The following is a 23,557-nucleotide window of genomic DNA, read 5'->3' on the forward strand; positions in this document are numbered from 1 at the left end:
CTTCCTCTCTAGGCACAAGGGCCAGCATTGAACTCCCTTCATCGTGCTCAACCTGTCCCTCAGACACCTCGACATGCTGCCTTATTAACTCTTCGGCTAGCTTCCGGAGGTGATAAGGCTCCTTCTTCAAACGATGGTAGGGAACGTCAGGCCGTAATGAACGTACTGAGCTAGCTAGAATGTGTAGTCGTATTCTACTTCATCGTCGGGTTCTGGATCTTGTTTTGTCAAATAGGTTTTCAGCGTCTTGGCTGACCGACGGCGAACATAAACACATCTACCGGACTGAGGGATGACCACTTCGCCGCGCCGGGTCCCGCTAGCGTACCGAAAATTCTCAGGTGTCGAGAGCTTCTTCATGATTTTGAAGCCCTTGTCTTGAGGTTCGTTTTCGGGGGTGGCACTGAGTACTTGTAGAAATGAAGACTGCGTTTCGTTCGCGGTGGACGCCTCGTTCATTGACACCGGAGGCATGTGTTCGCGGTGGGACGTGGATGGACGATTCGTGAAGAACCGCAGTGAGTGAGAGCTCATGAACGTTGTCAAAGGTCGAATTGGAAACGAGTGACAAGGTAGTTTACATACAGAAAAACAGAAACGATATCGAAATGAGGATAGACAGGCAACTGACTGAGCTCTGATAAAAGCGTGGTTAAGGACAGGGTTCAGCAGAGTTGTTGATGGATGTCACGGTGCTTTTCTTAACTCCCATATTCGTGAAGTCTCAGCTTTCGAGCTAGGAGTGAATCATGTGAGTGATATCTTGCCACAGAAATCATGCCAGCCATGTACCTGCGTTGCCTGATATGGGATGCATCCGCTGTTAGCATCAGACCGCCTGATCGAGCTAGGAGGATGTCGGCGTGTACAAATGATCCATGGATGACACCGATAACGAAAGATTAGAAGAACAAGCTTTTTTTTGGGCATCTGGTTCCAGTAAGTACTCCATCAAGCGCCTTTTCCCAAACCTATCTCCACGGCATCCCTTGACCGCCTTAAGCATCCGGTTTTGTACAACGATAGTGAGCCAGCCTGAAGAGGCATCAAGCAAAGCGCATCAACACTCAAATGTCCACGACGGGATCAGTCATGTGTCCCTTCCAGCTCTGCAATAACCTTAACAAAGAGAGAATCCTTCAACCAGCATAGCCAAGATCTGATGCGTGGAACTCTTGACCTGTTTCAACAGTGTTCCTCGTCCTCCAGCTCAACCCTGTTTTTAATACACCTGAGGCATGATTGGTCGCCCATAAGATGAAGGAGGGCCTATCATCGACACTCTCATCTCTTTCGCTCTTCTTGAGACAACGGGCATTATTTGCAGTGCTGGGTCTCTGGGATCACGTTCGGCAATGGTCATGTACAACCCTTCTATTTTTTGAATGAGAGAGCTGAGGAGTGCGGGAGCATGCTCGGCGAGGTCCGTTATCTCGGGATCCTGAAGAGGAAGGTTAGTTAGAAACAATGCTCACATAATTTGCAAGGACAAACTTACCTGAAGATCAACGGCATCAAAGGCCGCAGCAATCCATTCAAGACGTCGCGCAGTGTTGGTGTTGAGTGAGCTTCCAATGGTCACAGCAATGGAGAAGGCAATGAGTGGCGAAACATCGGTCGCAAGGTACTCTGGAGTATAATGAATGAAAAGGTTGTCGAACAATTCGATTTGCTGAGTGGATTGCAGCCACTTGATTGAGCCTTCCTCATAGCGGCCTCCATCCATCAGTCGTGCGATGTCTTCCAGCTCCAATTCCTCCCGTGACTTGGGTGTTTGTGGGGTTGGAACCGTAGCATGCGATTGCGTTGGCGTCAACTTGGCTGTTGATACTTGCCTCGATCCTGGAGTTGCACTGCCTTCTCCGAGCACCGCAAGCTGACGGCGGTCTTTGAGAATTTGACTTTGAAAAGCAACCTGAGTATCAGACATTTGCTGCAGGGTCTGTGCCATGCTTTGCAATGCTTGGCTCAACTTTTCCAAACGTGCGGTATCATGTCGACGCTGTGCCTCATATTGGCGAATTTCACCTTGCATCCTAACTTCCACTTCGGCTGCTGCTTTTTCTGCTGCTGAAAGTGCAAGGCTTGTGAAGGTAGGCACAATTTCTTTTTGTAATATGTCCGAGAGCTGAGTCTCCGTGTGCTTCACGATCTTTTGAGAGATTGTGTCAGCGATCAAGCGAGTGACCTGAGGGCTTTGCACTGCGTTATTGATTGCCACAGGCAATTGAACATTGAGCTCATGTGGAATAAGAGAGTGCAATGCTTTCGCTAGTGCATCTCCCACTTGATTGCTCACGGCTTGAACCGTGATACCGGTAATCGAAGGAACCACAACTTGCTGCATTTGAGTGGCCAAGATACGAGAGAGACTCTTTTCGACATTGGTTGTCAAGGTCGTTGAGACTAGTCGGAGAAGGGCTTCTTGACGAGTCGAGGCCGCAGCATCTTGCACAAGTCGGTCGTTCTGGATGCCTTGATAAAGTGTGTTCAGCTCCTTGCGGAATTCATTCGAAACTCCGCGCTCGACTTTCTTCAATTCCTTGTCCAACCAGTCACCGGAAATGCCGACGGTAACAGGCTCGGCTTTGCTAGAAGAGCCTAGATCAGCTGATGTGGTCGCTGCACTTTGCGGATTGAGACTTGGCTTTTCGTCCAAGCTTAGATCCTTGCTTGCAGGAGCATCCGCAGGAACCTGGGTATTCTTCGTTGGGGATGCCGTGCGAGGTGTACTCTTGCCAGGTACGTTTTGATCAACAGCAGTAGAAGTCTTCTTCTTACTCTTCTTGCTCTCCTTGGGTGCGGACGAGGTGTCGCCGTTCGGCCCCTCCACAGCCGCAGTGCCATTGGTTAGTGGTTGAGCTGGGGTAATTTTGCTAGACTCAGAAGGCTCATTCATTGTGACGTCTCGGTCGGTACTATTGACTCCCTTTTTAGCTGATTTCTTCTTCGAAGGCGCTTTGGCAGTTGGCTGGACCTCTTCAGTAGGACTCTTGCTGCGTGGTGCTTCCTCGATCACGCTACCCAATCTCAATTCCTTCAGATTGACATAACCATTCTTGCTTGCATCGATACTATGGACAACCTTACTGTCCGAGTCCCAGCCCAAATCTTCTTTGGTGATGCTCAGACATGTGACACCCTTAGAATGGACAGCATAAAGCTCAAAGAGTGGTGTCTTCTCATCGAGGTTCTTCTGCACATCTAGAGGACGGTTGATGGGCAGAAGCTCAACACTGCGTAGTTGTCCCTTTGAAGCGAAGGAAATCTCCCGGATTCCACTCATGCACGCAGTTGATTCTGGCTTTGGGAGTTCTGGATCTTTCATGGCAATGCGGTTGATGAATGCTGCTTGCGACAATGATGCGCTAAGAGAGTATCGGGGAGCTGAGAGATGCACAAAGAAGATCGAATTTCTCGTGGGATGGCCAATGACAATGATACTACTGTTGGGATGGTAGCTGACACTGCAAATGCCGTCTGTTTCATTCTCATGAGGAAAATTGAGCTCTTGAACTGCTTTGCCGAGAGCAATATCCCATAGTTGTAGAGTATGGTTTTGTCTCAAGCCAACTAGAACATATCGCAGTGGGCCACCCCGAACATACGGTCGAGCCTTGTCAACGAATAGCACCGAAGTAGGCCATGATTTCTCAGCAGGCGATGCAGTTGACAGCGACAACAGTGGCATGTCCACCGTCATATTGGCGCGAATACCCGTGGCATTGGACTCGTCAATCAACTTCCGTATGTCCCAGAACCGGAGCCTTCCAGTTTTGTCAAGAGAGACGATCAAACTATCATCCTCACTGAAAGTGAAGTCCTTTCCAGCCTTTCCGGTTGATATCTGCAATGATCGCTCCTGGAAAAAGGCTGCGATGTCGACGCGTCGGTTGTCCTGTGAGATACCAAAACGTGAGGAGAGTGCGGCAGCTGGCCAGATGAGGTGAATAGCCTTGCCTCTTCCAATCGCGAAGAACTCAGGGTGTCGAGAGCTGCGCTTTGCGCGAGTCTTTAGGACCCCCCCCGCAGTGTTCTCGTCTGCGGGTGGATAAGGGGGAAAGATCAGGCTCTCCGACTCAAGTTCGTTCTTCTCAAACAAGTCGTTGCTATCTTTTGCAAGGGTAGCATAATACACAGAGCCACTGACACCGGTGCCTAGGACAGCTTGGTCATCTGAGTCAAGAGCAGAGCAGAACGTCACATTAAAAATGCGATCATGAGAGTGCTTGAAAACTTGTCGATCACTGCCATCATCCTGTCTGATTATACGCATACCGCTCTTGAGCAGCGCGTAGGTGATATACTTGGATGTGGCGGAGGCAAGTGAACGGTCTAACTGGTCGAAGTCCTTTTTTAGACGCGAGATCTCCATCACCCCGTCGTCCCGGATATTAACATCTGACTTGTTATCAAGCTGTAGTGTGATTGAGACAAAGGGCTTGATCGGGAAATTATAGACAGGGACGGTTCGTGGGGCAGGCTCTTGTCCAGGAGTTTCTTCTGTTTCCTCGGCATCTTCCCATTCATCTCCACCTTCGACTTGAGGTTCGATGGGGATTTTGGAAATTCCCACTGCACTTTGGGACGAAGCATTGGCCTCCGATTGTTCGCCCTGAGTGTTTTGCCCAGACAGAATCTCTGGAAGTGGTATGGCAGGATTTGCAGCAGATTCGTCAGTAGTGGGGTGGCTCAAATCTTGTGCTTGTGCAGAGGATGAATTCGAAGCTCCTGGTGAAACAGCTCCAGCTCGAGCTGTAGAAGCAAGTCGAGGGGTCAAGATCTTTCTCTTTGCGAATTGTTCGAGGTTTGCCATGCGTGCAGGTTCTTCATCCACAGTATCTTCAGTGGCAGCCTCAACGCTGGGATGAGGAACATCGGGTTGGGAGGAATGGGAAGCCCGAGAATTTTTTTGGGGGGTCTGAGAACGAGAAGCCTGCAATGCTTGAAATGGATTCGTGTATGTAAAGATCGGCCGAGGCTGACTTGAAGTTTTTGGGTCATTTCTTGGGTCCTCCGAGGGCGTGGAAATACCACTATGCTGGGAGGACACCCTAAATGGAAGGTCTGAGTTGCCTGCCACAGCGCCTCCAAGTTTCTCCTCATTTTTGACCTCAGTGGCGGTTGGACGTGGGCGCTCGCCCGACCCCTGGCCCGGCAGTGTCGCCGAGGTCGATTGGGCGCGGTTGAGAAGCTTCAAGAGGGCATCTTGGGAAGCATCCCTTCCAGGCTCGAAAGTCGGCTGTGCGCCACCTCCACCTTGATCCTCAAGATTTGCAGGAGAGTGGCTAGCTGGACGAGCGGCAGGAGATACAGGGCTGATGAATTTTGCGAGAAGATCAGAAGCGGAAACCTGAGGGGTATTGCTAGCGGTTGCGGGTCTTCCTGAATCTGCTCTCATCTCTTCACCGTTGCGTAGAGAATTGTTGGGTGCGGATGGTGGCACCGAGTGAACTGCGGAGGATGTGGAAGGGCCAAAATTGAGAAGACTGAGGAGTGATTGGGCGGTGGCGCCAGAGGCCGAGCCCGAGCCCGAGCTTGCAGCAGGCCCTGGTGGCAAGGAATTGAACATGGGATCGTTGGCAAGTGATGAGAAAGGAGGAGGTGAAGTTGAAGATTGAGCAGCAGCACCCGGATGCTGAGCTTGATTCCCGGAGATGGAGCGCTGAATGGTTGAAGGAGGGTCCCTAGGTTTTGGCTTCAGGTTTGCAAAAAGAGCTTGTAGATCGTTGGTCGACATTTTCAGCCAGGACCGTGGAAGACAAGTTGAAGGAGCTTGCTGACGGCAAAAGTGCAGAGCCTAAGTCCAAGGTAAAAGGCGCAAGCCTAGTCACTCCAGGATGTTACACCTGGAAAGAAAAGGTCTGAGTGAATGGTGATGAATGAATGGCAGCACAGTTAACTGCGCAGGTGATCTGCCCCGTCAAGAGTCAAAGGTGGTTGAGGAGTATTGAAGTCAGACGGGGTTGATGATGTGTGTCTCGCAAGGCAGAAAGTAGAGAGGATGATGAATTTATGATGGCTGCACTTTCTCTCCAACTTGCGCCTGCCACTATCATTTATCCGTAGCACGCACTAGCAGCGGCATTAACCTCTTAGAGCTAGTGAGCGTGAGTAGTAGGCACTCTAAAAGGGTTCTGGTGTCAAGCTAGGCTGCCTGCATCGATGATAGAAGGTCTCCCGAATCGGCGCATAATGTCATTGTCGTTCCAAAGCCTCGTCTCACCCTCCACCACATATCGGCTTTCTTGTCTATTGAATCATCGCGACTCTAGAAATAGCCTCCCACCTTGTGCCGCCTGCACCTGTATAGGCGCCCTTGAATGCTCCTCCCTCTTGCCCTTCACATCAATCTCGCGGACTTTTCTCTCAAGCAATGATGTATTGCTTGCGGCAGTAGGTCCCATCCTGGCTCATTTCCATACCTAGGTCGTACTGTTCAATTCACTAATAAGACCCTTCACGATAGTTATCTACCGCTACTTCTCCTCCCACTCCCGCTCTCGCTCTCTCCGGTCCATTTGATCATCCTGCTCGCGCTCACTACCGTCGTCAACCGACCTTGCCCCTACTGCTCCTTCCTCCTGGTCATCCTCTTCGCCAGTTCCTGCCGCTGGTCAGATCGATGCTTCATTGACCTGAATTCATATGGGAATGAAACGGGTTCGAAAGCGTCGTGGTTCGTCCCACGGCTGTATACAATGAACTCTGGATTGGCAAATGATACCGGGTCACAGCCGCTGAACGGAAGCTCGTCTGATATGGGGGACTTTTTACTCAACCTCACTTCCACCACGGTCTCGGGACTGGTTGGCGCAATGAAGGATTCTGCATCTGAGGTGATTGACGAGGCCCGAAGAAGGCTGACTATCACTGCGACCTCAGATATTTCGTCTCCAGTCGACCCCGGAATCGGGGCACAATGGCTACGGCAGTTGTTTGGTCGGTCTGAGTGGACTCTACCTTGCGTTGGGGTCAAGGTAGTCATTTGAACGATAGACTAGAATGTCAATATTTATGATTCTACTTTTCAGACTTGTTTGCCTTTCCGTGATATTGCAGGGGGCATCCCATGCCACATAAACATGCCATATCAACATGGTCATCGTGGAGAACAATACTTGGGATTTTATTTCACAAAAGGCGGTCAAATTTGTACTATTTAATATCTTGTAATCTACTAGGTTGGGACTGCCGTGTTATGTGATGCCAGATTACATCAACGGCAGACCCAAATGAAGCCGGCCGGCATCGTCCGTATCGCCTTATCATGGATGAAGTGGGCTCATACAGTGGCAAACCTCGTCGATAATTTGGACATGGAATACATATCTCAAAACGCCAAACGCTGCGTCAAGTCGTCAAGTGTGCGCCCAGTGCACTTTTTCCCGGGTTCAAGTACCACACATGTTCCGACAGCAAAAAGTTCCTCACTTCGCCAATCATCTCTGCATGTATCGCCTTCCCGAAACATTATGTAATCCTGCATGTGGCCAAGAGCGCAGTGAATTGGTGTACATGTCAAGAGACAGGTGGGCTGTTGATGGGAATATGACCCAACGAGCTCTGACCAAAGTACCCCATTTGTGGATATTCTTGACTATCATTGTATAGGCCAGTCATCTTCCGTAATAGATGACCAGAAGACGAAGATTGCAACGACACTTAAGAGAGTGAATAATGTCTCAAAAAGCGCACCATTTATTTTGCCATCGGCTGCATTACAGATATGCACCGATATGACATATTGGAAGATCTGCCCTATGGCAAATAAAAGGGCCGCAGTGGCGAGATAGAGCATGGGTTTCCTTTCGCCAAGGACCCTAAGGACGAGGACGGATTCGAGGATGAAGAATAGGAAGAGGAAGACCAGGGGTGCCAGCTGGTACAGTACGTATAGCGCGACGTTGCGATGCAGAGGGCCATAGGAATCATCTTGCCAATAGCCAGTCCAGTCGAATGCAGTGTCGAGCGAGATATAGCCTGTGCCGATAAACAGAGCTGCAGCGGTTCCTCCGACCAAAGCTATAGACAGGGGAGTACCATCATCGAGTAATTGATATCCCACAAAGGCATTCATCAAGAGAATCCACGATGTCGCTGTGATTGTTGCTAGGTGGACAGCCGTAAAGCCTTTCCTGACGTTGTTGTCCAGAGGGAAGCCTCCAACTGTGAAGATTTCGCATATTTCGATGATGATGAAGCCAATGAGGAAAAGTTGCATTTCCCTCCGGCCTACGGCAGCCGCTTTACGGTCCGCTCGCCATAAGAGGAAGAGGCTGACGAGGATTGCGATGGCGCAAAGTAATATTGAACCAAGGTTCGCGAGGTTCCTGTTGTTACTGAGCGATATGCCGCGCAGGACGCAACCAGCATCGCCTGTGACATACCCGATCCCGGGCGGTTGATTATTGTCGGTGAGAATCTAAAGCATATTAGGAGAGTGGCCAAAGCCGAAACAAAGGGCAAGGAGCGAACGTACATTGCAGATGGGTAGGGTCGAATCTCGACAGAAGTCCTTGAGTTGAAGTTAGCTTCGGGTTGCACGAGTAGTGCAGGCTCGAGCTTGGTAAGACTCACTTGAAAGTTGCCAAACTGCGTAGAACCCATGATGAGGAGCGTTTAGAGGACCGTGCCGTGAGCGGCGAGGGCAAGGACGAGGTCGAGGGCAAAAGTGATGTGGATGTGACCGAGCGAGAGGGCGCGATAACGGTTGTGAAACACCATGCAACGGAGGAGGGAATGGGGAGCTTTGGTGTGATGTGGGATGTGCGTTTGGGGATTAATGCGATCGAAGAAGGACGAACAACAAGTAAGTCAGGGCAAGAACAGGGCGTCAGTTGGCCTCTGGTGCAAGTGCATACGGATAGTCGAAGGTCAGTGGTGAGTGGTGAGATGGGTGGTATTTTTGGAGGAGCGTGTCTTTCGTTGCGCAAGAAGAGTGGTAGAGGGAATCGCAGGTGGTAATGCAGGATTGGCTTAACTACGAGTCGACGACCACTAGTACGCGTAGACTCTTAGGCTGTCAAGGGAAACCAAAAAGTTGGCAGGGTGACTTTGCTAGCCTGGAAGGTGGGAAGCAAGGGCTGGTGGCGGGCGGAGTCGCAGGTGCAGCTTGCGAATTACAGTAGGACATCCGTTGAGTTATCCGTTTCGCCAATGCAGATCTTCTTCCACAGGTCGGTACTGACTATTGGACTGCTCTTAAGTCCAAAGTATAATGCAATAGGACGCCGGTGATTGTTGGTCGACGGTAGGGGATTCAGTACCCCGTAGTTGAGAGAACAATAGTGCAGCTGGTGACGGGCAAGCACGCGAGTCAGACTCCAGAATGAGATTGAGATTGATGGGGTGATTGCGACGGGGGGCTCTTGGTTAAGCGGAAATTGGGCTTCCTTATGGCTCTTCCAGCTTGGAAGGTCGTCCCTGAACCCTGGTAGGGGCCCGGAGTAGAAACCTGACAGCCACACTCAGCCAAGAGACCACGGCCCAGGGCCCCCGGCGCACTGCCAGCCACCATGGACACCGCTACATCTGCCATGGCTTCCCTCAGAGTTCCATTTGTTTTAGGATCATCAACGGCCTGGCAAGGACATTATCCAGTCCAAGTTGTTGATACGGAGGACGGATATTGTGTCCACCCTCTGAGGGACGAGCTGGTGCACTTGGAATCATGATGAGATACTCAGCATAACCATCATACTCGTAAGTCATTTCCATCATCGCCGTCCAACCCCATCTCCGCTTCCTCATATCCCCGGCCACTCTGGCGTAATCCCCCTGTTGGCACAAGAAATCGGCATTTGACAGACACCACCCAGCGCTGGCACGGATGCCTGCTCCTATTACTCGAAAGCTACCGCCACTTCCAACATAATGTTGTCTCATTTCGAATGAGATGCTATGTAGTATTGACGTCACCTGGTCTCGCACATCAACTTCAAATGAGCTGCCGACACAGGTACATCCTGCAATAACCTCTATCGTACTCCGTCCTTGGACCGCCTATCATTAGCTAGAGGCCCTCCCATACATAAGAGCCCTTGTGCGGCCCATCTAAGGATTCCAGATCCTAATATTCAACCGGGTTCTAAAAATGGCTATAAGGCCTGGGCTGCCTTTGGAATCCATGTGTGCCTGATCTTCTAAGGGCCTTTTGGTCGAGTCCCACCCTGTCAGGTACCATTACTACCACTTTGTCATTCCAGCCAATAATACTCATCCTGAACGGTTTGCATTTCGCGGACCACGAACTGGTACCTGCAGTACACCTAACACTAATCCGTAAACTCGTGCGAGGAATTCTGTGTACAGGTGTGCACTCGAAGCACCTGGACGCGAGCCTATTGATCTTCATTAACCTTACTAGTAAGCCATTACAGAACAAAGTCAACATCTTGAGAACTTCAGGCGTCTAGATCAAATAATCCTTGATGTTAAGAACTGCTAGGGAATATAGTAGTTATGGTGTTGAATTGGACGACAATAGGTGCTGAGCGCTGACCCTGATGTTCTGATCACATGTTTCTCGGCAAAGATGCCTTTCTAGGAAGTGCTGCAGGGTGGCGCTAGCCGCGGGTAGATCCGAGCTCGACTGCGAGTTTCATGCACGCCATCATCTCTCCAATTCTGTCATCGTATCATCCTACGCTCATTTCTTTTCAAGTCCAACATCAGCGGCGCACTCATCATTCTTCGAGGCTGGTATCTCGCCTTCACACACTCCACCTCACTACGATTACGCCTCCCACTGTCTCACCCCAACAGTGCGCTCCTCCTTCTTTCATCTCTCCCACTTCATCATGCAGCCCGATGCCTCAACTCGATCCCGGCCGAAACGAAAGCCCAGGATCCGGTACACAAACGACGATAGTGATTCTGATAGCTTCTTCGATGTGAGAGCCCAATCCTCAAGGCCGGCGCGCGGCACTCGCCGAAATTATCGAGAGTTGTCCGACGATGACTCTGATGAACCTGCCGATTTTTCTGCCACTCCCTCCGTCCCTTCAAGTCATGCGTCTGCTACTCAAGCCTCTCGAGAACATATCGGGACACGATTACGGTCTGACGGAGTCCAGACACAGAAAAGCTCACACCGTCGACCAAGGCCTGCGAACGCCTTCACTACATACAAACGACAAAAGCTTGAATCCTCCAAGATCGTCTCCAACCTTCAACATGCGAAACTCTCTACGTCACCAGTCACGGATCGTTGCATACCTCCCTGGCAAGAACTTCCATACGCAGTCCTCCAGAATATCATGGTTTTCGCCTCAACCCCGCTCTACGGAGCACGTTCGGCCACCACTCCCTCAATCAACTGGTTATGCGCTACTTCAACCCTGTGTAAATCATTCCACGAAGCATGTATGGCTGCTCTTCTGTACAGTCCTCCTGTGTACCCGGCCCATCGCGCTCACGGCTTGATTGCCCTCCTTCGACAAGGGCGGAACAAGCCATTCACCGATCATCGTACTAAGATCAAAGCCTTGGACGTTGAGGTCCAACACCTGCTTATGAGAAAGAGTGGTATCGACTTGGAGTTACTCATAGCGAATACACCACTTCTGCGGAGCCTACGCTTGTATCATAATGACGATGACCTGCCCAATCACCCTTGGTCTCGAAATGCACCTTCAAGATCAAATTGGGCATACCCCCAGCAACTATTCGACAAGCTCGATCAACAAAACATTCTTCTCCAAAGCTTCGAATGGAATGGCCGATTTCCCAACCCCATAGATGCTTTGGAAGCTGCCGTGCATGCCCAGTCACGAACATGCTTTAGCCGATTGCGAGAAGTAACAGTGGTCAATTTTAGCCTTCCCAAGAAGTCTAGCGACGTCGAAATTGCAAAAGCGCAAAGCTTGCTTACGGCAGCATTACAGACGTCGAGCGACCTACGACGTCTTTCTTTCAGATCTTGTTCGCTCATCGACGTCGCTGGCATCTCGTGCATTCCCAACCGGCTCGAATATCTTGAGTTCCAGAATTGCACACAGCTGACCTCTTCCGCTTTGGGACAATTTCTCACCTCGCGGGGACATAACTTGACCACATTAAAATTGTTCGGAAGCCAATCCATGTCACTTGAGTTCATGACTGAGTTAAAAGATATCTGCCCTCGTCTGCAGGTTCTTGACGTTGACCTTCTCTACGCAGACGAAACCTCCTACTCCGACCGGGACCCACTCTGGGATTCTCTATTCCCCAAAGGTCCCCCAACCTGGCCAGGAAGCCTGGTCACCATCTCCATGGATAACGTGCGCCAACTTGACATTGACGACGCCGAAAAATTCCTCTCTTCACTTGTGGACTCCTCAGAAAACCTCCCACGACTTAAGAAACTCAGTATCAGGGCGATATTGAAGCGATCAAGCTGGAGAGACCGCGCCACACTGCGAAAGAAATGGCTTTCCACACTTGAAAACGTTTTCCTCGACACATCTGCGCCCATCAATTGGGCTGCCAAATCTGAGAAGAGGCCTGCGAAATCTGCAATCCTTGCAAAGCCTGCACAGCGACAGAGTACACGTATTGCGCGTGTCCACTCCGAGAAGTCCTCATCAAGAGATACGACAGACGACAGCGACTCTGCCACTTCGTCCGTGCGACACGCAAGATGCAGCATTGTCAACCTAGTCATTTCAGACCAGCGACCCACGCAAGACCAATTCCACGAAGAAGACTTCCTGGACGACGAACCCACCGACGATGACGAGTGGAACGGTGACGCTCGCGACGACATTCACCTCTCTACCGCCTATGCTTGGTAGATCCTTGAGCAACGCCATTGCTTGTTCACGACTAGATCCGACCATCCAGCTGCCCACAATACCCCACCCGGTGCCGGACCTCACCCTCGCCTCTCCCTTCACTACCACGACATTAACGCACCGCAGCGCCCGTAAGTGAACGATGTTCCAGATCCCCAGATGATGGATGACAGTATGAAAAGTGTTTTGGTTAGCTAGTCGAACGGAGCTCCCCGTCCACATACCCACGCAATAAATGAGAACTTGTGTCTCTGTTGGATTACATGGCTCTACAGACATACTACTCCCTAGGAGTAGTACATTGTAATAGCAATCCAAATCGTGTGTATATATGTACGTACTTGCATAAGCGTGCAAACTCTCACATTCTGCCTCCCACTCCCTCTCTATCTGCAACGTGGATAGAGGCGGAGATGAGTCGTAACAGTTATGAATTCTGGATGGTATGGTATTGGTATTGGTATCGGTATTGGCATTTTCTGAACTTTATTGTCCCCTGCTTTATGTACAAGTTTCAAGTTTTACACCTCGGACGGACCACTAGCCCCGGCAGCATCGACCGCGACCCCCTCAAAATTCACGCTTATACCTTCAGTCCAATTTCTTCCGCCCAGGGTAGTGCAAAGAGGTCACCAACCGTCGACACCGAAGCCTTGGACTCCAGCAGTGATTTGGCTGCCTAGTTGAGGTGAAAATGGTCAGCTCACGAGCAACGCGAATTTCAGTAGGGAAAAAAGCGGATAAAACTTACAGCTTTGACCTTTTCCGATGACACCTTTTGAATCGCGGTAGCGATTTCCTCGACCTGGAATGCTTTTCCGCCAGCGATCAAGCCGGAGCCTGTCGCCTCAAGCCCGGTATCGATCTGCTGTCCAGCCTCGAGAGCCTGGAATTTCGCCAGGGCTATCGCTTTCTTAATATCTTCTTCTGCAACTTCACCAGCTGCAACTTTCTTGATGGCGTCTACCACACTCTTGCTGGCATTGGTCACATGGGAAGCGTTTCCGGTGATCGTCACGTACAAGAGTCCGGCGTCCGAGTAGGCAGCATGCTGGGTGGCGACGCGGGAGTGCTGGTAGGCTGAAGCTGCCTTGCCCAGCAAGGAGAATCCAGGTGACCATTTGATGCTGGACTGACCTCCCAGAAGTGTGGCGAGGACCGATATCTCGGGCTTGTAGATGGAACCAGAAGTGAAGGAGCTAGAACCAGGGAAGGCCAAGATCATCACATTCCCAGAGTCATGCGCGATTCTCTCCTCACCACCGTAGTATTTTGAGGCAGGGCTGGAGAGCTTCCGCTGGGACTCCTGAACGTCACCGAAGAATTCTCCCACCCATTTAGAGAATTCGGACGGAGTTGCTCCGTTCGCGACAACGGCAATGTTAGACTTCGAATAGGCAGCTGTGCTGAATGCAGCAATTCCCTCGGCATCAAGGTATTTCAGAGGCGTCGAGGATGTGGCAGTCAAGGGCTCTCCAAGGCCGCGATGGAAGGCGAGTGCGTGAGCAGAGTTCAAGGCTAAGGAGAGTGGTTTGGCGAGAAGGTCCTTCCGGGCCAGTTTTATGACGTGGATAACCTCTTCATTCAGTTCATGTGCTATTATCTGTCAGCAGCCGTTGTACAATTTTCTCTCTGTTTTCGGGCACGCACTCGCAAATCTAGATTTTGTGATAACCTCTCCCAGAAGCTCAGTGAAATATGGTAGATCTTCGCGCAGGAACTTGGCCCTCAGGACCAGATTCTCACGGGAATGATATGCTGAAAGGTCCCCACCGAGGAGTTCGGCTTCTCTGGTAATCCGCAGGGCGGATCGTTTGGTGGTTGACTGCCAAAGGGTCAGCTTGAATCTGATGAATTCGGCCTTCCACAAACACCCACCTTGAATGCAAATTTCTCTAGAGCATCGGAATAGCCGGGCAATGGCTGATATCTTGTTCCAGCTTTGGCAACGACGGTCAAGGTGGTTGTGGCTCCGGGTAGGTCTCTGCTGGCATATTTGAGGCCAGAAGCATCTCCAGTCTCGTACTGAAAGCTGCCCGAGGCGGCTGCGGCAAGACCTCTGGTCTGGAAAGCGGCTCGAGGGATTCGGTGGCTAGCCCGTAAGGCTCTTGAGCCGAGCGAAGCTGGTGATGCCATGGCGAAGTAGTGAATGTGGTGGGCAAGATGGTCGACGTACTTTCAAGGCCACTGGCAGGAGCTATTGATGCTATTGATGAGCTTTGGGAAGTCTGGCATTGGACGAATCCACTAGCGCGCCAAGCCCCGGCCTGCTCCTGCCGTCGTGAAACTTGTGACTTTTTTGCACCTGCACGTCTTTGCATCTCCGCAAAGGCTACAACCACCAAGCGATTTCAAGGCCTCGACTTCTCCCAGCAGACTTGAATATGCTCTGTCGCGAATCTTCTGGTTTCGGAGATTTTAGAACCGGATGTCTCTTTTATAGCATTTAATTGAACTTGCTCTACCCCCTCATCTTCTTTCAGAGTTACTGATGATCCTTGCTGGTGATCAAACGATCACGTGAGCTTGACGGTCATGGAGGTATTGACTCACATAACTTCTCTTGAACTCAACCCTGACGATAACCGCAGGACTACTCCCAGCTATGCTGTCATATCGTGCAGGATGTTTATGGCTCATTACTTGCTGTCAGTGTTATTGATATCTAGCTCCGGGCTTGGCTCTAACGTCAAAACAGCGATTCTTTGAAATCCTATGTCAAAAAGGCCGCCTTTCTGCTCCCCAGATCGCCCAAAAATGTCGACTGCCTCTACGCCAAGTCAAATCTGCACTGGCTGCTCTGATCCAGCTTCGGCTGATTTATCACCATACTAACGCTGATGGTCTATCAACATATCAAGCAAACCAGCAGAATGCTTATCCGCTGTTGAGGGCAGGTCGCCTGATTCAACTCGCGCGGGAATCGGGAGGGCCTACAGCTGCGGAGACCTTGAGAGAGCTGACTCTTTTGGGTTATGCAACAGTACAGGAACTAGAGGTCCGAGTGTGTAGGAATGGCGACGTCGGACATACTCACAATCACTCAGGACAAGTGAATGGTTTTAGAAATACTGCGGGAATCTCGGACCCAGAAACTATCGATTCTTCGGCCTTTCGAGCCGCCTTAGTACATCTCATTGACAACAGGTATATCACCAAGCTCAGAGATGCACATTTTCAGTCGATATTTGATGCTCGGCAAGAGATCGAACGTCATTTGAACTCTTTCGATGGTAGTGGCCCTACAGCAAAGAGTAAGAAGGCACAGTCGGATCAAGATGCGAAGGCTCTCCAACAACTTAAACAACATCTGGACGACACTACGTCGGCGGATGTGGTCTTGCATGAGCTTTCAGTCGATGTGAACGATGGGCCAGCCTTTGGGAAACAAGTATGTTCTTCGTCACGATTGTATCACCAGGTTGCCCTGACTATTCCTTCCTAGACTCTCCTCAGTGTTAATTATTCCAACTTGACGTTTGTCTTGCGTAATCAATTACTAGCCAGGGCAGCTGGACGAATGTTTGGACAGCCAACTGCACAAGTTGCAAAAGCCGCGGCAAAGCAAATCGATTTGCACCTCCACCCACTCGGGCCTCCTTCGCCAACCGATCTCCCCGAGACTCCACAGAAGTTGGACATCGACCAAATATTGGACGACGTGCATTTCGACGACGAACCTCTTCGCAATACCAGGCCAAGCACAAACGGATGGTCCTCTGATCGACATGTCAATGGTTTCCATTCCTCGAATAGCAATGGCGTGCACCACCGGACAGACGTTATTCGTCATCTAGAAATCTTGGCAGAAGGGGCATTCTCTTTCTTTGAATACAACTCCGTCTTGGATGAATGGTTTGTGCACAAAAAAAAGTTGAGCCTCTTTCTCCGCGACCAAGAGCTTATGCGGCTTGTAGCGGAGGGCTTACGCGTGGACGATCCGAAATTGAGAATTGTCCGGATGCTGAGTGACAAGGGTAAATTGGACGAGAAGAACCTGCAAGAGATTGGGCTGCTCAATGCCAAGGAACTTCGACAGAGTCTAGCATCCTTGCAGTCAGCAGGGCTTCTAGAATTGCAGGAGGTCCCAAGAGAACCGCAAAGACAACCGAATCGAACAATATTCCTTTGGTTCTACGATGCCGAAAGGGTACAGAAAATGTACCTAAACAAGCTCTACAAATCTATGTCGAGACTATTTCAGCGGTTGGAGGTCGAACGAGATCGCATTGCCACTACCCTTACCAAGATTGAACGCACGGATGTCCAAGGCCTCGAAGAGGATATCCTCTCTGTAGCAGAACTAAAAGTCTTGAGTCAGTGGCGACAGAGAGAGGCTTGGTTCATGGCAGAGGTCAGCCGTATTGATGACGCCGTCTCGATCCTGCGTGATCTCTAATTTTCATCGTCCTTGGTTTTGAAGTGAAATCAGATCTTTGCTAACATAAGCGGAAGTCAAATGTCACATCTAAGGATGTTTCCAGAGAATTGTTCGAGGTGCCAAAGAGCATCTGGGCCTTATGCAAGTTCTGCAGCTGCACCTTCGACTCTGGTAACTACTCGGGCTCTCAAAAGCACTTCACGGAGCTTGCCCTTATACAAGAGTTCGTATTGGTCAGTTCAGCGTCAGGCACAAGACTTGGGGGTGCGTAGAGATGTGGACGTCCCTAGTCGACTCGACTGGGGTTCAACTCCGATCCAATCACTTCTCACACGGCTTCATTCGAGAATGCGGCATGTCCAGCTGTCGAGACTTGCAAGTCCTCTAGTCCTGTACTCCTAGGTGGCAGAATTCGGTGCGGGACATTTAAAATTACTCGTATGGTACACGGTTATCGAAGGTGCATCCCATGTGATAGCCATACAGTGCTTCGCTGAAATATTGGCTGGACCGCTGAGGACTCGGAGTTTACTGTCTCGGCATATCAAGAGCGTGGCGGGGTGATCGAACGATCTTGACTGGTGAACCGAGCATCTGTGAGATCTAGGCCAGCTTTCGATCGTTCACTGTTCATTGCCTCCCTGGTTAATCGATGAACGAATGCGGTAATCCAATCGCATCTGATCCCGTTTTGCCCAATATGAATGTGATAACAATAACCCGTCAAGGTCGGACGACGATCTGTTCAATACGAAAATGCGATCTTAGGGATCGAACAGATGCATGTCCAAAGACCTTCTTGCACCTCTGCTTCCTTCTCGTGCCTTTTCTTTCTCGAGCTTATATGAGTCCAACACCCGATAAGTCATAGAGTCTCACTATTTCGCTCCTGTACAAGCGGGTCCGTTTCTCTGTGGCAATTGGTTTAGAACAACTGAGAGTCCGGACACCCGATCTATCCAATCGATCGCGACCATTGTTCCACGCACGCACAATCGATATAACCATTCCTCGCGCGCTGCCTCCCAAATGTCTTGATTGCCTAAGCAGAAATCACATACTGTGCCGAGTCACGGCCAAGGTGATGGTCGAACAGGGTCCGCATCGGTATCCCCAGCTATGAAGGAACTTTCAGTCGCCCACATGCTGCTCGATAACACCTTGGCTCTTTAGGTCTTCTGGGTACGTTATCTCGGCTTCTGCCCTCAGGAGTCTGAAATTCCTAAATCTATCAAACTACGACAACCCAAGGCTGAGGGTCCAAGTTAGCATTGCTTGGATCTCTTGAATTTTTGGCTTGTAGACACTGCTCGGTTTAATTTCTTGCCACGATGTGACTTGAGAAAATTTGATGATGCTTTCAGCGCCTGAGGTGGAGGGGGAGGGGGAGGGGGGGTGGAGGAAGGTGGTATATAACATCAGGCACGAGTTCTTGGGAAAGATTGCTCCGGATAGTGTAGGGAATACAGGACAGAAGAATGTGCTAACCTCGACGGGTTCCGGTGTTTCATCTATCTCGTTCGAGGAGAGGTGAGGAGCGAGCCTCGTGGCGTCCCTTTGACGATGGAAGACAAGGCCAGCCGCAAGGCCTTTGAGCACCCATGGAAGGCCACCGGGGGCTTCACCGCACGCGCTAAGTATTACTTCTTCCGACGAGTGAAACGTGATATTGTCGAGGAACAATCCGCTACCGTCAAGCCGAAAGGATTCGCCGCGAGCTTCCTTGCAAAGGACCAGTCGAAGATTCATGTTCACGTTCCCCATTATGACAACAAGACTGAGCATTTGTATTCCTTCCTTCAGGTTTGAGTTCAATCCATTTAACGGCGTGAAACCCCAGGGCGTATCGAAAGTGACCTCTTGCACCCCAGCATGAAGGCAGCGGTCGTATCTTTCGGGTACGGCGCCATCGGTCCTCTCTCCGCCATCTATGGCATCTGGCAGTCAAATGAGGCCAGCTCAAAGAGCGAGCGGCCAATGTGGGTTTTGGCATATGGAGGTAGGCCAACGACAGATGGATTTTGCCGATCTCCATTAAGCAAGGGCTTACCGTTTTCCTAGGTGCCGCGATCCCGACTGGTCTCTGGACATATGGGTACAACATGATGCGACACCTTGAAAACAGACTCACAGTCCACTCACCGTCCCCCGGTTTCTCTATCGAACTCGGCGCTGCATTGACCATTGTCACCGCGACACGTTTAGCGCTCCCCATCCCCACCACACAATGTATCACCGGCGCAACCGTTGGTGTTGGTTAGTCTCCCTCAACCGATCCCTTCTGGATTGAATGGCTAACAGCTTGACAGGCGGTTGGAGTGGTACTCTCAGGGCAATCAATTGGCGCATGCTTGCCTGGATATACTTCGACTGGATCAGGACTTTGCCAATTGCTGGACTTGTGTCGTATTCTCCCATGGCGATTATCGTGAATGCTCCAAGCTGGGAGCTGATGCCAACCACTGCGACCTAAAGGGAAGGATCTGGTAGCAGGCTCAGAACGCCAAGGACAATGCGTTTAATTGCAGGTGAAAGATGGCCCAAGCTGTGGCGAGTGGTCTTGTACGTGTACAAGCAAGTTGTGCCCACTTACGAGATGGAGTGGTGGAGAGATAGCTCCAGTATGTCTTCATAGAAATCGCAAGCCTTTTTTGTTCGCAATGCTCTTGCGCAAGGAAAGGATTCCATCAGCTGAACCTACGTAAACACTGAGCCGAAAGACAGGTTAGCCGACATGTTCTGCCGCTACTTCTAGAGTTCATCATCTCTGGTAACTCGGCTGAGGAAATTGAATGACGGAAGAACATTCGGAACGAAAGCCCTGCACAAAGGAAATCTAAGTTCGCACGTGACCAAAGATCGGAAGGGTTTTGTCACTTTCGCAAGAAGGTTGTTCCGTCCGCACTCGCGGCTTGGCGCTAGGGGCGCTCGGCGCAGTTTTTGGAGCTGCAACTCATCCCAAGCTTGGAGTTTAGAAGAGCTTCACGACGACTACAATAACCACTCCTCCACTTCCCATTCCCGTGTCCTTCTCACCGCAAAGATGGCTTTCGCTTGGAAAGCTGCCGGAATCACGTACGTTTTCGCCTTTTGCTCCGATTCATTCACGGTGCTGACTTTGACAGCTACAACCGATATCTTTCAATTGCAGCACGAGTGGTCCGACGCTCACTCAAGGAGGGCCCCCGGTTACAAGCTGAGAGACGAGGAGAGATGGAATTGAGATTCGCAAAATGGACGGTGAGCAGAGTGGTTCTTGCAACGCGTGCTGGGCTTGACTGACACGGAGGCCAGAACGGCAAACAAGGAGAAAATAAAAACTTGGGCGAGGCCAACGCAGCGGCTGCACAGGAGCTGGCATCACAAGAAGCTAAATGAGGGTGACTCGCACTGAGCATCCGACGAGTGAGTTGTAGATGGGCCGTTGATTGTATTCATGCATTGTAAATAAAATATCCCCACAGAGCTCTTTTGCAAAAGGCTGGCTGCGTGGTCGGGAAGGCGACCTGAGTAACCTAGGTACCAAGTAGGCGCACCTGACAACTCCGAGTTCTGGCCCACCTCCATCGTCCCAACGTTCGATATCTTCATAAATTTCCCGTAGTTCCACCATTGACAACGCCTGTCGATGACCACCACGTGCCCTGGGTCTTTTCACTTCGTCACCTCCATCATATAATCGTACCTCATTGAAGCCCGGTAATTTTCATTCGGCGGGTACACCGTAGTGTCGTAGTCACACGGTTGGCATTTCCAATCAGTCGTGAGGCGAGGACATGGTTCAACCCCGTATACTCCATCCAAACATTCAAGTCAATGAGATAACAAGTTATTTCCAAGATGCGGCATCGAGTGAGTTTCTCACACATATTGACATTCCCCCATTGATTGGCCACAGAATTGTCTGCGGGTAGGCTTGTCAAGGATGAAGCCTTTACGTTATTTGAGGCCGTTGGTGCCTTAGAAGTCGGTACTGAAGATGCCAGAGCTAGGGATCCTTGTGCTGATGAAGATTCCAGATTGGTGATCCAAAGATGGACAGTGGCTGCACTGATCCAGATTCGGATCTTGAAGAATTCGACTTCACTACTCCTCTTTCCCTCGAGGAAGCGATATGGCTCATGGATGAGTTGATGTACCGTGAAGTACAGTACTCGAAACTGGTGAGAGGTGCGCATCTGACCATGTCTAGGTCGCCTGGCACCAGGGATATCCGCTTTCCCAGACCCTATTTACTTCAGTTTACGTGGAGCGACTTCTCTGGCCGGAACCCAAAACCCTTTCAGATGCCAAGTTCCATCGAGACGTCTCGGGGACTCAAGCCGATGCCTCCATCCTTACAGTCATTCTAGAACCTTTTTGCCTAGCATTGATCAAATGCTGTGACCTTGTGCTCGCAATGATCTCGGAACAACACTATTACGAGGTGCGGTTAGATTCCAATATCAAGCATCAGCAATTGACTGTCAAACTTAGGAAGAAGATTTTGCAACTCAGATCTTTAATCGTCCATTGCTATCGAGAATTCCGCCACAAGAAATACTATCCAACCTTGACAGTGCGCGTTCTCGTCTTCCAAAACTTGGGCTGAAGCTGCCTCTTCATGACGCCTTGAAAGCTCGCTTGGACGTGCGATATTTCCTTCTGAACATTCTCCAAAATTGCTCCACCGGGGCATCAACAGATACAATATCAATTGAAGAGATCACATCTCTGATCAATTTTGTTGAAAAGACCAGCGGCCTTGGGCGATCAATCTCTGCAGATGCGTTTACCCTCAAAATGCAACGTCGACTCGCCAGCAGTGTGCCGCCGCGACCGATGATTGTGACTCAAAAAGAGGCAGCTTTCGTTTTCTTCAAACAGCTTGTCACGGATGCTACCCGCGCGTTCGAGGTGCTCAAAATTACGTGTAGTGTGGACCTACTCGTAGCATATCAAAGCTTTATGGCTCAAGATCCACAGCCCTCGGTCTATGTCCGAGCCCTACTCCAATCATTTTTAACTCTGCAGGACAACATACTAGGTCGTTTTACGCTGAGGCAGTTCATCACCCAGGACCTACAATTGATGGTCTTACCGAATAGCATGCTCCTCACCGAAGCCACGGGCACCAGTCCAGCACTGAACGGCGAACAAATCCAAGCCCTTGCTCAGTTTGACTACTTCATCAACCGACTTGGCCCGTCCTATCTCAACCTCTTCCGAACATTTTGCCTGAATCGAAGTCGAGTCCGTCGCAACTTGTGTCATGCAGCACTTGAATGGGATCGAATCCAAGCTGAAGCTGAAGAGCTTGATAGTGTTGTGCAGTCTTCGTTTGGAGAACAACCTCAGATGTATTCAGACGCAGATGAACCTACATTTTCCTATTCCCTCAGCAGTTGGGTTTACCATTACAAGTTGATGCAGCTTCGAGGAATTGTGCAGATGGGGTTTCAACTTTCGGTTTATGCTCCGCATGAATACTCTAGCATGTACTGGTATTTATCGTACTTATCAAGCACCCATTTGTCACATTTGGAACGTATCAGCTTTTTCGTTTCGGTTGATCAACAGAAAAGCAAGGGTCAGCACGAGAAGATGCAAAAAACCTTGCATCAGCTCTACAGGCATTTCACTTGGTTGAAGGCTACCGAGGCTCTGGCAAAAGCATTGCACAGGGTTCTCGTTGTAGTCCAGCGCCATGGCCATTTGGTGCAGCCAAGACCGAGCTACTCCTCAGACCATTTGAGATATGAATTGAGAATGCGCCCTTTCCAACACCTGTCAATACCCGAGCCGTTACCACCAGATGTCGCACAGCAGGCATGTTCTCTGCAGGAATTGTCGGATAGTACGGTTCTCGAGCAAGCTCTACTGCTCAATCAGACAGCCAAGAAGGCGTGGGAGGAAGTTCTAAAAGAAAATTGGAACTCGCAAGCTGTTTCTGCCGGCAATATATCTGCAACCAACACGAGTAGTGGTGCAGAAGACCAGGGCATGGCCCCGGTTGTTGCGAGAGAATGGACTAAGGAAGTGCGCAACTCTATCAAGGCCTGTATTGGAACCAGCATCGCAATCAGTGCTTTGATCAAAGGCCTCCAAGGCGAGGATGTATCAAAAGGGATTCGCGGTATGAGAATAAGCATTCCACAAGTGGGAGATCGAGATCGTTGGCATCCGGCGTGGGCAGTTCCCAAAGTGCTCAGCTAGAATTCAGAAGAATATCTCAAAACCATCCATAGGCACTGCCCGTTCGTTGTATTTCCACTTTTTGTCGCATTGGATCCGAGTCAAGTGTACATGTCGATGTCTGACGCTTACAATTATTTTAAATATTAGCCATCAATGTGATGGTCTAACGCTCGCAACACGTGGTATATGCGGGGAAGTGCACGTCAGACGAAAATACTTAGGA

The 23,557-nt window shown here is 50.3% G+C and overlaps 10 protein-coding genes across 10 annotated transcripts; 7 read left to right on the plus strand and 3 right to left on the minus strand.

Annotated features, from left to right (window-relative positions):
* Positions 1–1,222: 1,222 nt before the first annotated feature.
* On the minus strand, positions 1,223–5,740 carry A1O9_09149 (uncharacterized protein; the record flags this gene model as incomplete). The annotated part of the gene is made up of 2 exons (XM_013401843.1): positions 1,223–1,441; positions 1,499–5,740. The coding sequence occupies 2 exons, from the start codon at positions 5,738–5,740 to the stop codon at positions 1,223–1,225; spliced, it is 4,461 nt and encodes a 1,486-aa protein (XP_013257297.1).
* Positions 5,741–6,467: 727 nt separating this feature from the next.
* A1O9_09150 (uncharacterized protein) lies at positions 6,468–6,992 on the plus strand (the record flags this gene model as incomplete). The annotated part of the gene is made up of 1 exon (XM_013401844.1): positions 6,468–6,992. The coding sequence occupies exon 1, from the start codon at positions 6,702–6,704 to the stop codon at positions 6,990–6,992; it is 291 nt and encodes a 96-aa protein (XP_013257298.1). The 5' UTR covers positions 6,468–6,701.
* Positions 6,993–7,603: 611 nt separating this feature from the next.
* A1O9_09151 (uncharacterized protein) lies at positions 7,604–8,610 on the minus strand (the record flags this gene model as incomplete). The annotated part of the gene is made up of 2 exons (XM_013401845.1): positions 7,604–8,425; positions 8,479–8,610. 2 exons carry the CDS (start codon positions 8,608–8,610, stop codon positions 7,604–7,606), a joined length of 954 nt encoding a protein of 317 aa, XP_013257299.1.
* A 2,192-nt stretch (positions 8,611–10,802) lies between these two features.
* On the plus strand, positions 10,803–12,776 carry A1O9_09152 (uncharacterized protein; the record flags this gene model as incomplete). Its single annotated transcript, XM_013401846.1, has 1 exon — positions 10,803–12,776. One exon carries the CDS (start codon positions 10,803–10,805, stop codon positions 12,774–12,776), a length of 1,974 nt encoding a protein of 657 aa, XP_013257300.1.
* Positions 12,777–13,359: 583 nt separating this feature from the next.
* On the minus strand, positions 13,360–14,912 carry A1O9_09153 (ubiquinol-cytochrome c reductase core subunit 2; the record flags this gene model as incomplete). Its single annotated transcript, XM_013401847.1, has 4 exons — positions 13,360–13,455; positions 13,528–14,372; positions 14,427–14,601; positions 14,655–14,912. 4 exons carry the CDS (start codon positions 14,910–14,912, stop codon positions 13,360–13,362), a joined length of 1,374 nt encoding a protein of 457 aa, XP_013257301.1.
* Positions 14,913–15,381: 469 nt separating this feature from the next.
* Positions 15,382–17,175, plus strand: A1O9_09154 (uncharacterized protein; the record flags this gene model as incomplete). The annotated part of the gene is made up of 3 exons (XM_013401848.1): positions 15,382–15,424; positions 15,446–16,167; positions 16,222–17,175. The coding sequence occupies 3 exons, from the start codon at positions 15,382–15,384 to the stop codon at positions 17,173–17,175; spliced, it is 1,719 nt and encodes a 572-aa protein (XP_013257302.1).
* A 1,545-nt stretch (positions 17,176–18,720) lies between these two features.
* A1O9_09155 (uncharacterized protein) lies at positions 18,721–18,966 on the plus strand (the record flags this gene model as incomplete). The annotated part of the gene is made up of 1 exon (XM_013401849.1): positions 18,721–18,966. One exon carries the CDS (start codon positions 18,721–18,723, stop codon positions 18,964–18,966), a length of 246 nt encoding a protein of 81 aa, XP_013257303.1.
* A 63-nt stretch (positions 18,967–19,029) lies between these two features.
* On the plus strand, positions 19,030–19,630 carry A1O9_09156 (PiT family inorganic phosphate transporter; the record flags this gene model as incomplete). The annotated part of the gene is made up of 3 exons (XM_013401850.1): positions 19,030–19,156; positions 19,219–19,413; positions 19,467–19,630. The coding sequence occupies 3 exons, from the start codon at positions 19,030–19,032 to the stop codon at positions 19,628–19,630; spliced, it is 486 nt and encodes a 161-aa protein (XP_013257304.1).
* A 570-nt stretch (positions 19,631–20,200) lies between these two features.
* A1O9_09157 (F-type H+-transporting ATPase subunit epsilon) lies at positions 20,201–20,535 on the plus strand (the record flags this gene model as incomplete). The annotated part of the gene is made up of 3 exons (XM_013401851.1): positions 20,201–20,232; positions 20,283–20,397; positions 20,452–20,535. 3 exons carry the CDS (start codon positions 20,201–20,203, stop codon positions 20,533–20,535), a joined length of 231 nt encoding a protein of 76 aa, XP_013257305.1.
* Positions 20,536–21,191: 656 nt separating this feature from the next.
* Positions 21,192–23,352, plus strand: A1O9_09158 (uncharacterized protein; the record flags this gene model as incomplete). Its single annotated transcript, XM_013401852.1, has 3 exons — positions 21,192–21,320; positions 21,350–21,583; positions 21,634–23,352. 3 exons carry the CDS (start codon positions 21,192–21,194, stop codon positions 23,350–23,352), a joined length of 2,082 nt encoding a protein of 693 aa, XP_013257306.1.
* Between the last annotated feature and the right edge of the window lie 205 nt (positions 23,353–23,557).

This window comes from Exophiala aquamarina (genome assembly GCF_000709125.1).
Source record: "Exophiala aquamarina CBS 119918 chromosome Unknown aczIA-supercont1.9, whole genome shotgun sequence".
Taxonomy (NCBI): Eukaryota; Fungi; Ascomycota; class Eurotiomycetes; order Chaetothyriales; family Herpotrichiellaceae; genus Exophiala; species Exophiala aquamarina.